At 34.8% G+C, this 16272-nt stretch overlaps 1 protein-coding gene across 1 annotated transcript in view; it reads left to right on the top strand.

The window, feature by feature from the left end:
- The window catches only part of LOC145689995 (uncharacterized), a 690354-nt gene that overhangs the window by 84408 nt on the left and 589674 nt on the right, over positions 1-16272 (top strand). The window contains exon 2 of the mRNA XM_081764461.1: positions 4813-4946. Within this exon, the coding sequence (XP_081620587.1) occupies positions 4813-4946 (134 nt within the window). The remainder of the gene's footprint in view (positions 1-4812; positions 4947-16272) is intronic.

The raw sequence follows: 16272 nt of genomic DNA, 5'->3' as shown, positions 1-16272 counted from the left end.
TTTCCTTTTAGTTTCTTCCTGTTATTACTTTTCTGTTTCCTTTTTTTATGGAAGACTGAAGTTGAAACTGGAATGTCAGTATGTGTGAGAAGGAGCTGAAGTATTTAGAAGTCATGTCAGTTCACGTCATTTTTGAGGATAGAAGGGGGGAAAAAATGTTCGAAAACTTTTGAATGAAACTTCAACATCCCATCTGTAAGTTACCCAACCTTATTGGCAACGACAAACTTCTTCTTATACCGTACGTCTTGAAGAACTGAAAGAGAGTGAAAGACAGAATGTAATGGACAACCTGATTTGGCGGATCAGAAAGAAAATGGGGGGGGGGGAGAAAGAACGGACTACTGCACGAAAGTTTCTAGCTTCCATTTAATAATTACATCCTGAATCATTGGCTTCATTATCCGTATTACTGAAGTATTGATTTCTGAAATATTAACAAAATTGTCAAAAATCTTTTAGAAACTTTCAAAGATAATTAACTCTATGAATAAACATAGGGCTACCGTAGAACTCATTTTTGACTGGGACACTCTCGGTTTGAGGGCTCTTGTTCCAGTGTCCCCCGGTTTATATTTTGTCCCTGGCTTCCAGTCGTCACAATATTTTTCATGTGGCCCCGAGTCGCGTAGTCGCTAATGCTCTCGCCTTTGGTGCGAGGCGTCCCCAGTTTGATTATCTAATTAGATGGGTAAGAAGGGGGAGGAGGAAGTCTACAAGATGTCTGAAAACAAATAAAGAAACCCCAATGTAGAATAAAATGTACTTTTGAAAAATCTGAATTATTAAGAAACTTTTCACGAATTTAATTGTGCATATGCTTTGACTCTTCGCATCCCAAGCTCGCACTCTGAAAGTGGTAACGCCCGTCTCCAGCGCGAAGCTAGACCGCATAAGGCGAGTACACAAATAACACAAACGACTACTGAAATGAACTAATGTCATATGCAGTTTAAATTCAAAATATTAAATATAAATAAACTTGTCAGAATAGAGAACTTGACTATAAAGATAAATTTGGGTGGGAATTAAGAATGAATAACAACAAATTAAAGAGTTCCAGTAGCACAAATGAATATGCCATTATTCCAATGAGTACGTCATTAACTCCAAGTTAAACGCCCCGAGGAAAATAAAGAAAGAAAGAAAATGAAATGAAAGGCAATAAAGAGAAACAAAATCTTGTAGTAACGCAACGCTAGTAGGAGATCGCCAAATAAATAACAAAACTGTCGAAACCGGGATCTGCATTGAGAATCTGGAGCCGCGAAGGGTGAACATTCGACGACCCACCAACCAATCTTTCACTCTGCTTTAGGCACCCGAAAACAAACTCTTTTGACACATCAAAGTAAGAAAATATGAATTTTAGTTGTTTTTTTTATTTTTGATTCAAAAATTGGTTAATATGATTCTATTGAATTAAAATTGGGAATATTGAACACTGTATTTTATTTCAAAAAACAGTACCGAATAAAAAGAGGAAAAAAGGTAATGAATTGATAAATTATACAGGAGCACAGGAGCTCGATAATTTTGTATCACACTGGGAAAGAGAAACAATATTATACACGCTTGTATATGACAACTATTCGTGACAAGCAAAGTCAGTCTGTCGGGAATTGTAGACGGATACTACAACGGATGGATATTTATTTCCTTTTTCAACATGTAGTGATGATGAAACATGTGAATATGTTCAAATCTCAAAATCGTTTTATTTTTCGAACGAACGCAAGGTTTCTTTCTTCCCTATTCTCCAATGAAATAAAAATGAAGATCATTCAATTCGTGTACAACACGCGTAATTATACCTCCAAACTGTGCTATGCATAAGAATCGGACGTTTTATAGAACGGCTTTGTCCGTCTGTGGACAGGTTATCAGAGCATAATTTCCCAAGAGATATTGAAAGGCAGTTTCCTTTAATCGATTCAGCGTTCTAAGGATAGGCTTTATATCTCTCGTTAAGATTTCTATTCAAACCGATAGTGGTTCAAATTACTCATTTCCGATTTCAACGTTTATCGTCATAGAACAAAAATGGTAACGTGTATATAGCGACAAGTTATTTCTATAATCGATTCAAGAAAATTTACCATTACAACTTGAAACACTCTATCAAAAACCGGAAGTGGTGTGTACTAAAACTGATCTTCGTATAGCAAAAACGGTAAAAGATATGGAGATAAGTGTTTTGTAGTCGATTCAGCATTCCAAAAATAGGTTTCATCTGCTCCCTTGACCCATCTGCTCTGAATCCGAAAGTGGGTTAAAATGAATAATTTCCTGTCTCAACAGTTATCGCCATAGAACGAAAACAGTAAAGGTTTTCCGGTAATGGTTTTCCGGTATGGATTCCATGTCCGAGGAATAGATTCTTTGTTTGATGTTATTAGTCTATTGCAAGCAGTAGTTATAGATGTACTACTTCAAGTTTGAGTGTTGAATACCTGCAGTTTGAAAGTCTACCGTAGTTTGACACTGCGAAACGAAAATCACTTGTTTATTTATTCCTTCAATCGAGTGAGTTCCAGGCATTGATTTATTTGTGCATTTACCTTCAGCATGTTCTTAGATATGTATGGACCAGCATGGTCCGTGACCGGAAATTTTGGGTGCTGCAAACTTTTCCTGGATCAGTTGTATTTTCATCAAAAAAATAAAGAACAGATTTTTCATCTCTAACTTGTAATATACAATAACAGACAAACACTCGAAGAGGTAGCACGCTACCTCAGTACATTCACGTTACAGTACTAATCAAAACAAGATGTTAGTGTAAGAACGTATTCATATATGCAGCCACCTACTAGGTTTGTTAGGTTCTTCTTCGAAGAATATTCAAGAAAATAGTTCCATGATTCCATAGAAGGATTTCAAAAATATAACAAATATATTCATATATCGATATAACCTTTGCTCATCTTTCTTTACAATCCTCTATCCAACTTTTCAGCAGAACGTTTATTTCCGTTAATATGACGAATCAAGACACGCCTTCATTCTCCTCCATCTCGGGGATGTCTACAAGATTATTGTCTCCTTTTTCATTTAAATATTCATTATTCATTTCACTGTCTCAAATTTTCTACACTGGTAATTATTTATTAATATTGAGGAGGCGGCAATTTTCAGTGGGCCAGGACGACAAAAATGTTAAATACGGCCCTATTTTTAAGTGTAATGTATACAGTTCAGTGTAGAAACTGAGAACGAAAATAGCTTTGTAGAATGATTTGAAAGTACAGGGTTATTATAAATGATGGACTCATTTTTAAAAATTCGTAGTAATTAAAGTCAAATCCAAAATGAACAATCTTTATACCAATGGAAAGAGGAAGGTTGAAAGTTTCGGTGGGCAATGATGGTTCCCGAAGCGGCCGGTAGAGCTCGCGCGCCAATAGGCCGCCATTTGTTTCCCTCTCAGTTGTGAGTGAGATGGCTACCATGGAGCACAAGGTTTTCTGCGTTTTTGAGTTCGCAAGAAGTGTGTCACAAATTGTAGTGCAGCGGGCATTTCGTACAAAATTCGGTTATGTTAAGGAAGCTGTTTACGTCCCACCTCTACCAATAACTCTGGACGATCTGCGGAACCGTATCACAGCTGCCGTGCACTCAGTAACAGTAGATACACTTGCTCGTGTGTGGGACGAGTTTAGCTACGGCACAGATGTTTGCCGTGCAGCAGACGGTAGACACATTGAACATTTATAATATATTACAAAAAAAAAAAAACTTTGAAACTTCCACTTTCTATTGGTATAAAAATTGATCATTTGGGATTTGTACTTTAATAAATACACATCTTTAAAAATGGGTCCATCATTTATAATAACCCTGTATATCAAACAGTGATCAAGATCAAACAACAACTGCGCAAAATCGCGTTCTATGATTTCTCTAAACTCAGGTTTTAACTAGATTCACATAAAGCAGTAAAAAGTTTGATGGAAGAAGCGCGTAAATCACGGCAGGTCATTTTGGGAAAAATGAAGAAAAAGAGGCTCAAGCGTTATCAATATTCTATATAGCCGAAATTCATAATTACGTTCGTACGTATTCATAATTAACAGATCACAGTGCGGAAAATGAACTATTTCTATATATCAACTGGTATCAACACAGCATCAACCACAGCTAATGTCAACAGAAAGCCTATTCCTTGAATTTTTTCCAGCAAAATTCTCTTTCTGTATTTTTTACAGTGTAGATAGTATGTTTAGTCATTTAGATTCGCAATAATTTTTTCAATTGAGTTGAGTTGAGATTTTATATATGTATCCTTATGGAAGACATGGGTTATGAAGGGCAAAACTCACGATTAGCGTCATTCGGAACTACAACTGTGGCTTGAATAAGATGCAGTTAGCAGGCATATAGACATTAAGCCAGATCAACCCTTACAGTGCAAATTGTTCTCCACCATATTACTTTGAAGAGAGCTCACTACTTATAATTAATTTTGTTTATTGTAATTCTGGTCAAAGCCAATACGGAGCTTCTTAACACTTTAATCGTTATGTGCATATATATTAAGCATACTTCATGTGTTATTCAACAGGCTGTCCCCGGACAAAATCGTCTTATTTTAAGACTTGGCGCTTAAAATGTTAAAGAGAGATAAATGAGATATTCAAACGCTTTTGAGCATGGTCGTGTGGATATACGTATATCTACATTTGACAACATTGATATATATATATATATATATATATATATATATATATATATATATATATTATCTTGTTAATCCATTTCAATAGTATTATGATATTCATGTAAAATTTATGTATTTTATTTCTATTTCAGACATCACAAAATGATGGGCCCCGAGAGACATCAACATCATCGCCAATACCACAAATACGGGAACCGCCCCCTGACACAGGGCAGCGTGTCAGTCCTGATAGACTTTCCCTCCAGTCGACCAGTCTCCAGTGCAGGTAAATTATTCTTCTTTCTTCTCTGTATGTGAATAGATTTCCGTTTTCTCATACAAACATATGTTATTTTAGAAGAACTCTTAGTAATTAATACAGTATAACTTCAGTTATCTGAATTGCAGTCATCCGGATAATTGCACTCCATAGTATTCTACGTTTCCCTTGAATTCATTTGCGTTGATTATGGGAATTGCACTTAACTGCATAGTTGTGCCAATACACTCAAAAACACCAAAACACATAGAGTTTGTCATATTTGTTACTGACCAGAACCCTTAAACCCTAGTTCGACCAAATTAACTGTGAAATCCCGAGTTGTGGCCCCGTTTAGCGTAGTCGCTAACGCTCCCGCATTCGGTGCGAGCGGTCCTGGGTTCGATTCCTGGTGGGGGCACTCGGTCAAAAAAGTGTAAGAAGCTTTTTCAGGCCAGCCATTTTGAATGAGATTTTTCCTGGGTTTTTTCTCATTCACACCAGGCAAATGCCGGGTTGGTACCTAACTTATAGGTCCAAGCCACTTTCTTCCTCCCCCAAGCCTTTCTTCTTTCCCTTTCCCTGGATGGTGTGCTCGCCGAGGGACATTATACCTCAAACATGGCGGGCTAACATGGCCATAGACGCTGAAAGCCCAGAAATCTTAATCCCTAATCCCGAATTGACAACAAATTCTTTATACACTGACTTTCATAACGTAACAAAATACCAGTCATACAACACCGGTACGTAAGATTAGCTGAACCTTCATTTAAGGATATTCTTTTCAATGTTGTTACTTTCGCTTTTTTCCTGCCTTACTAATATTAATATCGGGGTGAAATTTGTGCAAAGAAAACATCACAGTTAAACCTATGCAAAAGCAAGTGTCCTTATGTATGTACGGACGAATATACGCGGTATAGGCTATGTCTGATTGAGGTCATTGCTCTTTGTTGGATATCAGTGATAAATTTAGGGATTTTGTTCTTAATAAGTCTTTGGTATTTTGGCAGTTAAACAATTTGTTCTGGAAAAGATGTAATGAAATAAAGATTTACGCATAGAAGTCTAGAACCAGTAAACTTTACGAGTGTTGCCAAATTCAGAGATCTATTGTTTACTAGCAAATCACCTCATGTGTTACATGCGGGCAATATTTTGCGTTCCTCCTCTTGCGTCTCTCATTTAGAACTTCTCTGAGCTCGAAGTCTTGCGTGAAGTTGGAACAGCTCATATCAACATCTTCATGAACCATGCCAACTCTTTTCCTTCCCTTGTACTGTAGGTCGAATATCAGAAAACTCTGGAGCACAAGTTTAATTATTTTAAATGAAAACCAAATAAATTTTTTCTAAGCTTAAGGAGTTCCGATATATGGACATCTTATTATAACAATTACAACTCCAGCGCCTTTTTCTTCCCACGTCTTTTTCTTTTCTTCTATGTCAAATAGCAAAGATCCTTAAACATGTTTAATTATTTTAAATGAACAGTATTAATACCAAATTTCATCTCTCTAAACTCAAGAGATTTCGAAATATGGATACCTTATTATAACAATTACAACTTCACTCCTTTTCTTCCCTTCTAGGTCAAATATTTTTTTAAAAAAGAAATGATGCAACACTGGATAAATAATTTGAAATGAAAAGTCCAAATATCAAATTTCATGTGTCTAATCTTAGAGGATTCCTAGATATGGACATATTATAATGCTTTCAACCCTCCTCCCCTGCTATGTTGAATTTCCTAAAATCTTTCGTTGGTGGTACCTTACGTCCCAAATCCTATTACTGTCCAAATTTAAAGTTTCTTAAGCAAATTAGCCTAGGCGTTTATCTGTTAGTCAGTTCATGGTTTGACACTTTCTTAGGATTGATGGGGTTCACGATGACGAAGTTATGGTTGCCATTCTAGGCCAATATCGTCCGTAATAACCTCAATAGGATTCAGGTCCGGTGAGTGAGATGTCCTTAAGGTATGTCCTTTATTGGCATTGCTGATATTTCTGCTGCAGGTGAACCAAATGAGGTCGGAAATCATCATCCGTCGTAACTTAAATTCATTTGTACCCAAGATTTAGATCCATTATGTATTAGTTACCGTCACCAGTAACCTATTGAAAAACAGAGAATTATGACACTCTTATGACGATCCCTTTGCAGGATAGTCCATTTGTAAGATGTCTTTCTTGAGTGCCACATAAGAAGATTCTGAAAATGATTAATCAGGGTAAAGAAACATTCATCTGTAAGAAGTACACTACTCCACGACTATGGAGCCAAGCTCGATGCACGCTGTTGAATATTTACAGGATCGTGCTACGCTATTGAATATTTACAGGATCACTAATACAACTTCTATATATGTTTTATATAAAATTAATGGAAAGAAAAATAATAAGCATTGGGTATCTTTGAGTATTTAGAGCCAGATAATGATCAAATGCTTAGATTGCGGTACTTGAGCAATCTTCGTATTGATGTCGAAAATTTCAGCCCGCCTGGAATCGTTTCCACAGCTGCGAAATGAGCTGTTAGCTTTATTAAGTCTCTAACCGCTTGTTGCTGACTTGGAACCACCTCTGATTTGTCAATTATTCGTTGACATGTAATATCATCCCGATTATTTTCCATGGAACTCCCTATACCTATTACACATTTGCTATGGTACATATGTACGAAAAGTTAGAAATACATTACTGAAAATGTGTTTCCATTTTGTCACAGGTACGCAGCGCCTTTTCACAGATAGAGTCATTTTGGTTGTAAGGAGCAACTATGTAGCCAAACTAGATGCATTTAATGCGAGATATTATGAAAACCATACCGTCGCAGTTTGCAAGTATTTCTAGTTGATGTCGAAAATCCCTTAACTTACGATTATGACTTGTGTATCTGTAATCTAAGGAGAACATTAGTTTTTCCGTTATATTCAACAGCGTTACACTATAAACAAAATTCCTTTTCGACAAAAAGTGGTACTTTCTACTTATACGATCTCAGTTCTAACCCGAGTGGATGTAAAAGAAAGTGGATAACTCTTAATTATTGTTTAAATCCCATTTTAAGAAATATATATTGTCTCACATGTCTCGGCCCTGAAAAAGAGATGCTAAATTGTATTAAGCCCAATCAAATCAACCTTATAAATCCAATTATTAATGTGCAAGTTCTTGATGCGAGTGGTTATTATTATTAGTATTATAACATCAAATAATGTCAATCATTCTGAGGTTTCTACAAGAAAAAATTTACGGAAGAATTTGTGATTACATCTATATGTAAACAATACTACAGAAAATGCTTGCATTGAGATTTTAGAGGCAGAAAATTTCAGCCTACTCAAGTGATAATTTCTACATTTTCTCTCTATTTATTGTATGTACTGTCCATACACTTTATTCGATTATTTAGATGATAGGGTCATTTCGTAAGCACTATTGTTGGTAGGCAACACTGCATGCACATTACCTGTGTAGGTGTATGTAAGCACATGAACAACGTCACGTGCGGTGACCACAACGAGAGATGAACACCATTTGTAGATATCATTCTGTTTCATTTGCAGGGCATCATAAACGAAATTTAATGCATGATTGCTTAGTCATTGTTATTGGTCTGTGGCTTTTTCTTTTTCAACTACCAATTCGCTGATTCGGAAGAAAATTCTTGAACACAAGAGATTCAAAATTTGATTTGATTTTTTCTTATTTGATTTGAGTTTAGTGTCCACTTTCAGCAGCGAGGCTATGTAAAAAAAATGAACCTACAGCTAAACGTGGGATGCGAACTACATTAGCTCCCACCGGGAATCGAATCCAGGTCTCCAAAGGCGCATACGCAAACTGCTTAACCACGAGGGAGGTCAGATTCAAAATGAAATTGAAATCAAATCAAATCTTCCACTTTAACGTTCCACGATTATGCACTTTAGGTGAAGGGAGAAGGATGACTAAGGCAAATGAATGGTGATGGAGGAATTGGTAGAATGAAAACGTGGGAGGAAACTGAACCAACCGAGGAAACTCACGAACACTTACTTGATCGGGGATCGAACCAGGGACCCCATGCATCAGAGATAAGCGCTTTACCAATGAGCCGCCGTACCAGATTCAAAATTGACGTAAAAACAAAACAAATTATTATTTAATTACAGCTTCTTCTTATACTATTTTCTATTTCTAGTGATAGAAAAATCTTACGTTAAAAAGAACTTCGTCACTTCAATTTATATCAGTTTGATTAAAGGCGTATTCTGTGGTGCTAGGTTGTTTCAATATTTATGCCAACAGTAAAGTATCTTGAGTACTTTTACCATTACACTTTTATTGAAATAAATATTTTAAGGAGGAAAGAGATTCAAATATTACCCATAAATCAATTCTCCTCCTGCGAAGAACATGCTTTTCAGGTAGTTAGAAGTATATAGATAGATAGATAGATAGATAGATAGATAGATAGATAGATAGATAGATAGATAGATAGATAGATAGATAGATAGATAGATAGATAGATATAGAATTATCAAACTTATTTATTCTTCTAAATTTTTCTTACGATCAAGTTCAATTTAAATTCATTGTATACATTGGCATTCAAAATGCACTGTTTTGCGTACCGTGGAAATTTCTTAGAACTAATTAAATGCGTTATGGAAGGTATTATTGTACATATTTATGTTGAAAATAAAAAGAACTTTGTATTTTCCATCCACCATATTTATTATAATACTTTATTTGTATAGTTACAAAGGTAACTTAGACCTATATCTTTCATCCTCAAGATTTGGAACGTTTAGGTGTAAAATCAAATCGTTAATTTCTTACATCAAAAATATCACCAGGACAACTGCATTGATAATTAAGATTAAACGAAAGAAGAAATGGAACAAAGGCCCTTGTGGGAGTAAGTGGGTGGAAAAAGACTTGTAGAGAGAAAAAGAAGAAAAATTCATGAGAGAGAAAAATAGACTTTTCTGTCGTCAACTGTTTAACGGAACCAATTACACACGTAATTAGTGTTCGAAGAGGCAATATTTGACTTACTTTACGTTAAACGTCTTGCATTCCTAATTGATTTTTTTTTTTCGTATTATTTACTTTTCATCTTTCTTTAACGTTTTCGCTTCCAAAGACAAAAGAAAAAAATCGTTTAACTTCTTCTTCTTCTTCTTCTTCTGCTTAATTCTTTAATATTTTCTCTCTTGTCACCATTTCCAAGATTTGACCATTTTCTTTTTATCTGTATTTACAAGCAGTATGTGCGACACGATTAAGGAGTATCCGTATCACTGATAAGAGTGTGTGTGTGTGTGTGTGTGTGTGTGTGTGTGTGTGTTTGTCACCATTAGGAAAAGGCAAATAATTGATTCAATCTTATACTTAACAGTGTATTGTTACATCTGCAGGACATAAATAAATTTTAAAAATATGTTCCATCAAAAGAAAAAAGAACTATTAGTTATTATTGGGAACGAACGACGTACTTTTTTAGCGCCATAAGAGTCGTGTCTCTCAATTTACTCGATAACTACCCATGAGAATTTATCCTCCAACTATGTTATTTTATTCAGCTCCATGTCATCAGTCAATTGATATAGCCTATGTCTCATCCTTACACAATATTATAGTTAAACTTAATTCATCTCTCCAAACGTTGAAGACAAAAAACTTTAGCCTCCTGTTCTATTTATTCCTCTATATATGAAAGGGAAAGGATCCCTCGCCTCTTATCTAGTTTATCCTTCCAAAGGGAAATTATCTCTAGCTTACTGTCCTACTTTATCCCTCCAAACATGGATGAGAAAGGATATCCAGTCTCTTGTCCTACTTTATCCAGTGAATGTCCTTAAAAGGTTTGTGGTTTTGTGTAATGATTGGAATTTCAAAGCCTTAGAAGGAAGTGGTAATAGCTTCCTTGGAGCGCTCCAATGGATTGTCATCTCTCTTTCTCTCTCCTACGGGTTATACATATCTTTCTATTCATTCTGTTCGGTTATCCCATTCATTTTTCTCATTCTTTTAGATCATCCAACTTTGAATGTGTTTTACTTTTCTGAGTGGATATTTGTTGTTAAGAATTGCTTCATACGCCAAACATTACGTTCAACTTATCTTATTTGATTTAAAAGAGGCAAGGCAATTAGATTTGAAGTGCTGGCCATTTTTCCATATTATAACGAAAGAAATAACATCGTTACTAAACGCTCAGATCCTTCTATGCATGAAACCAACTGAAATGGATTCCAGTAATTCGTGACTTTTGCTTTGTTATGTAAATATCGTAATATTCAGATGCAATTATTCACGCACGTAGGACGGGATGCATATATGTACTGTTACCATACGTCTTTCTCCAGAGTATTTCCTGTCAAAATGTTGTTTAGTTTAGGAGTGTACTTAATATATAAATTTGTAAGAATGAATGTTAAAGGACTGATACAAACTTTTACGCTCTGAATTCGCGTATTATCACTAGGGATGCGCACGAGACAAGATTTGTGGCTGTCTCGTCTCGAAAATGTGCTGTAAAAGTGATGTCTCGACTCGAAAAATGTATATTTCACTATTGGAAGAGCCGTGTCTCGACTCGAATTTTGTCAGGAAAATCCTGTCTCGACTCGTCTCGTGCGCATCCCTAACTATCACCAACGTGCGTATTTACCACAAGGGTGTTTATTAAAACACTCTATATTAGATATAAGAAAACATTAATGACTAGAATTTTTCTTCATATATTTATAAAATCTTTATAATATCCACAACATAAACGCATCAAGATATATGTCGTAACTCCAAACCTTACAATGTTTCTGACAAATGATCCTTGGTAGAATCAGCAATAAAAGGATAAAAGAGGCCAATCTGAAAAACAAGAGATTCTTGGATTTACCCCTCTACACCGAGACTACCTTCCATCCTCTTGTCTCTTCAGTTGTTTTGACTTAGCCATTTATGTCAAAAACACAAAATTAAGCAAACAATAATTCTGCTACACTGAGAAAAATCCATTCTCCGGACAGCGGTACACCGTATTGTACAAATATACCGAATCCTCTTGCTTACTACAGAAATCAGTATGGAGCGGAGGTTATCCATATGCTACATACGCACTGCCCTTAGATGTTACATTATGCCGTTGCAGGATTTCTCACATCGAACAGTTTTCCGTATATTACATGCATATACTTATGTTACATTCCTCAGCTACTTATGTTACATATTATATACCTTCATTTAGATGTCAGATCCTGACCGCCTATATTGTTTCATACGGAAAGTACGTATAGATGGAACACTGCAGCAAATACATTGCCAATTAAGCAGGATTATTTATTAATAATATTATTCTGCAATTTATTGTATTTAACAGTAATAACTACCTTGAGTTAGGTGCATTTTACAAGTAACTTATTGAAGAAAAAAACTTCATGAAAAAAAAAGTTGGATCGTTCAGAGCACAAGGGATTCAAGTCCAAGTACAAAAGTTATCAGAAGAAGTGACATGTAATGTGTAAATGTATGTAAAAGTGAACACTATTTTTAACATTAAAAGAGCCTTAAATCCTACATACTTCACGCCCCCTTCTTAGCTCTCGTTCGTCATAGCTTTTCCTCTGAATTTTCCTGCGATTTCAGATGCAGCAATCAACTCTCAAATTACAGTAATAATAATAATAATAATAATAATAATAATAATAATAATAATAATAATAATAATAATAATAATAATAATAATAATCTAACCAATTTATTTCTAGCAAGACTTATGCATACCATTATGTGTATTATTATTATTATTAGAGCAGCAGCTTTATACTTAATGAAACCATAGTTCTTACTCTATAGTTACTTTATATTCATAAGGTATTTTTATGTAACCCCTCTTTGTTACAACTTTCATAATATTTACAAATTTGTCCATTTCTGTCAGTAGCTTGCGTCCCCTTGAGTTGCTCTGCACGCCCCATAAGGCATCGCGCCCCTCAGGTTGGGAACTATAATTTAAAGAATCAAATATTCATACTCAGTGCCTTAAGTGTGAAAGACTCATGTTTGATTCTTAATGAGAGATCATGTTCTTCCACGTGAAACTATACACCAGTATTTTATGCAGTAGTACTGCTGAAAATTGGTTCTAATCTCCAAATAAACAAAATAAGTCAATAGAGGTTATGAGTAGTAGGACCTAACATTAAAGACATCCCAACTACTAACTATATCTTTTTTTGCTTTTAATAATCAAGAATGTCGCATTTGCAGGGATTTTTGCCCATTTCTTAACCTACAGATTTGCGCACACTTCTATTGAAATTATTATAACATAAATCAAATCAAATTTACATGTGAACTTTGCCATTAAAACAGTGCCAAAATTTCATTCATTCCTGCTTCCGTTCTTTTAGTCAGTGTAGTTATTGAACATTATGTTCAGATTTTCGCCTATATTTTGCATGATCAATTAAATGCCAAATACTTAAAGACTCCTATCAAGCTTACTAAATTTCTGAAAGGAATCATATTATATATTTCATTTCTTAGAGTTTCATCGTTAAACATTGGCAATTTGTTCCTTCTTTCCTTAGCTATAATATATACTTGTATATGTACCCAAGCCTGAAAACTCGCTTTTCTTGGATATTCATTTAATACCATTTTAGTAGGAGATAGAATGATTACGTACATACGATTTGCAGATGATATGACGCTTGTTGCGGAATCTGAAGAGAAAATCAATAAGATGTTAGAAAAATTGAGGAAAGTTTTGAAATATATGGGATGAAAATAAATGTTAGCAAGATAAAAAGCCATGGTGATTGAAACGAAGCGGTCGGTGTCAAATATAGAAATAATCGGGTAGAAAATAGAACAGGTGACTAGGTTTGATAGCTGGGTAATGTTATAGTGACGATATGTAGTATGAACATGAAATAAAAACAAGGATAGGAATGACGAAAGAAACCTTTAGGAGGAAGAAAACACTGTTTTATGGATCCTTGAATAAAGAATTGAGAAAAAGGCTTGTAAAATTCTTCGTGTGGAGTATTGTGCTGTATGAGGTAGAAACATGGACATTACACAAAAATGATTAAAAACGATTAGAAGCTTTCAAAATATAGATGTGAAGAAAAACGGAGATAATTCGCTGGGTGAAGTGGAAACCGAATGAGAGTGTGTTAAAAATGATGGGGGAAGAAAAATAATTTTAGACATTATTAAGAAGAGGAACGGAAATTAGTTGGGACATTGGCTATGAAGAAAGTGTATCATAGGAACGTGCTAGAGGGTATGGTGGCAGGAAAGAGAGGGAGGGGGATAAGTAGACTACAATTAATAGACGATATCAAAACAGAAAAATCATACGTGAAAACAAAGAGGTTAGCGGAAGATCGTGGAGCATGGAAGCTCCTCAGTTGCGACAAGTGACCTGCCAATACTGGCAGAATTTCTATGAAGCTTGTAGAAAGAGATTCCTTGATGTTGAACTTCATTCAAGCGTTTACTTTCTTGATATACTCGTACGCTGTGTTTCAGAATTATTTAACTTTTTTTTTTAAAAAAAACATGGTTCCAATGATATTAATCATAAAATTAAAGAATAGTAATGCAAAAGTCATCAATTGGATAATGATCTCTCAAATGCTTCATTTCGGACATACTTATTCTTCATCAAATAGAATAGTATCTGACAAAAATGGTCTGAAACTTCCTCCAAGTATACACAATATATCCAATTAGAGAATACTTCTGGAAATATCCTAGTTATTTCTAATTTATATTCTTCTTTCTGTTTCTGTGATTCTGTATTCTGTTTTGTTATTATTCTTTTCCCTCATTGAAGTCATCATCTCAACTTGACCTCTCCTTTAAATAATATTCTTTACTATTATTGAATAACTTTATTTGAAAGGTTATCATTTGTCCGACCACCTGTGTAAACATAACACTTGTTAACACCTGCCATATATGTCACCAATGACATTGCACGACTTCCTGTTCTTGTCTTCCATTGAACTTTAAATAAACAGACACATCCTGCCTTTCTAAACCAAACATAATAATGTTTTCTTAGCTTTGCCTTGAAAGAAAAACATTCAAAAAGATTACAGAACATTACTTTACGAATAACTTACATTACTTTAGCAACGTTATTTATAATTTCTCTTTACAAGGATCGATGCAGATCACAGATACAAACATTAATTTGTACATTCAGTTTTAATACATTGTATTATACTTTACCGTATTATTAGAGGTTTCATTGAAATTCTGCGTTAATAACTGCATTTGTAATAGCAATGTATGTGATAATTTGAATATTTAATCTTATTATTCTTGCAATTAAAATATAGAGCTCCTTCGTGGCTAAGCAGTTAGCGTACGCGCCTTTGGCGTGGGAGACCAGATTTCGATTCCCGGGGGGAGCTCATGCAGTTCTGATTCTACGTTAATCAGTAGGTCCCGTCTCATATAGCTTTGTTGCTGAAAGAAACGTTGAACTACAAATCAACTTGTAATTAAAAAATGAAAAAATAATGCTAAGTCAACTTAGTTTATATGCATGCAATTTAATTGAGATCTTATTTGATTCTGTGTATTTGGAATTCAATATCATTTTTCAGAAGCGAAACTACACGAAACGTGGACTTGAAGGTTTTGAATGGGATTCTGGTTACTTTTACTCACATCAGAGATTAAACCCTGACCTCCCGCTTCGAAAGACGAGAACACTCTCAAGACTGGTTGATAATTCTATAGTGTTATCGTAGATGCAATAACAGACATTAAATTCCAATCCAAGCAACCAATACAAACTCAGTGCTTAAGAGAATGTTGTGATAATTCGATAGTGTTACCATGGATGGAATAAAAGAGACATTGAATTCCAATCCGAGGAACCAATACAAACTTAGTGCTGAAGAGAATATTAAACTCTAAACAATCAGTTAGGGATAAATACTAGACATATACTCCCCTACTTTATTAACAGTTTCCCGATTAGAGTGTGTTAGGGTTATGAGATAATGAGACTTACTGTATGGAATAATGCTTGAGTAATACTTTAGGGCGGAAAGTATTTTAGTGTCAGAACTGTACCAGAAAAAGAGATAGAGAGAAGAAGAAGTGAGAATGGTTGCTAAGAGTGTCAACAAAAAGAGTTAGAGTTATATGTTTTAGAATTTAAAATAAGAAGTTTCTGGAAGTTTAAGAAGTATATGTAATTAGATTATAGAAAAGAGATAGCATCAATTGTGGTTGGAATAAAGAGTATGTAGAGAAGTTTGTGGTTAGTTGATATATATTGTTTGATGACCAGAAAAGTTACTTAGTTTTAAAGGAAATTCTGTT

This window comes from Thermobia domestica, chromosome 1, assembly GCF_964235325.1.
Source record: "Thermobia domestica chromosome 1, izTheDome1.hap1.1, whole genome shotgun sequence".
NCBI lineage: Eukaryota > Metazoa > Arthropoda > Insecta > Zygentoma > Lepismatidae > Thermobia > Thermobia domestica.
The sequence above is the reverse complement of the archived record's forward strand: the minus strand, read 5'-3'. Positions and strand labels throughout refer to the sequence as shown.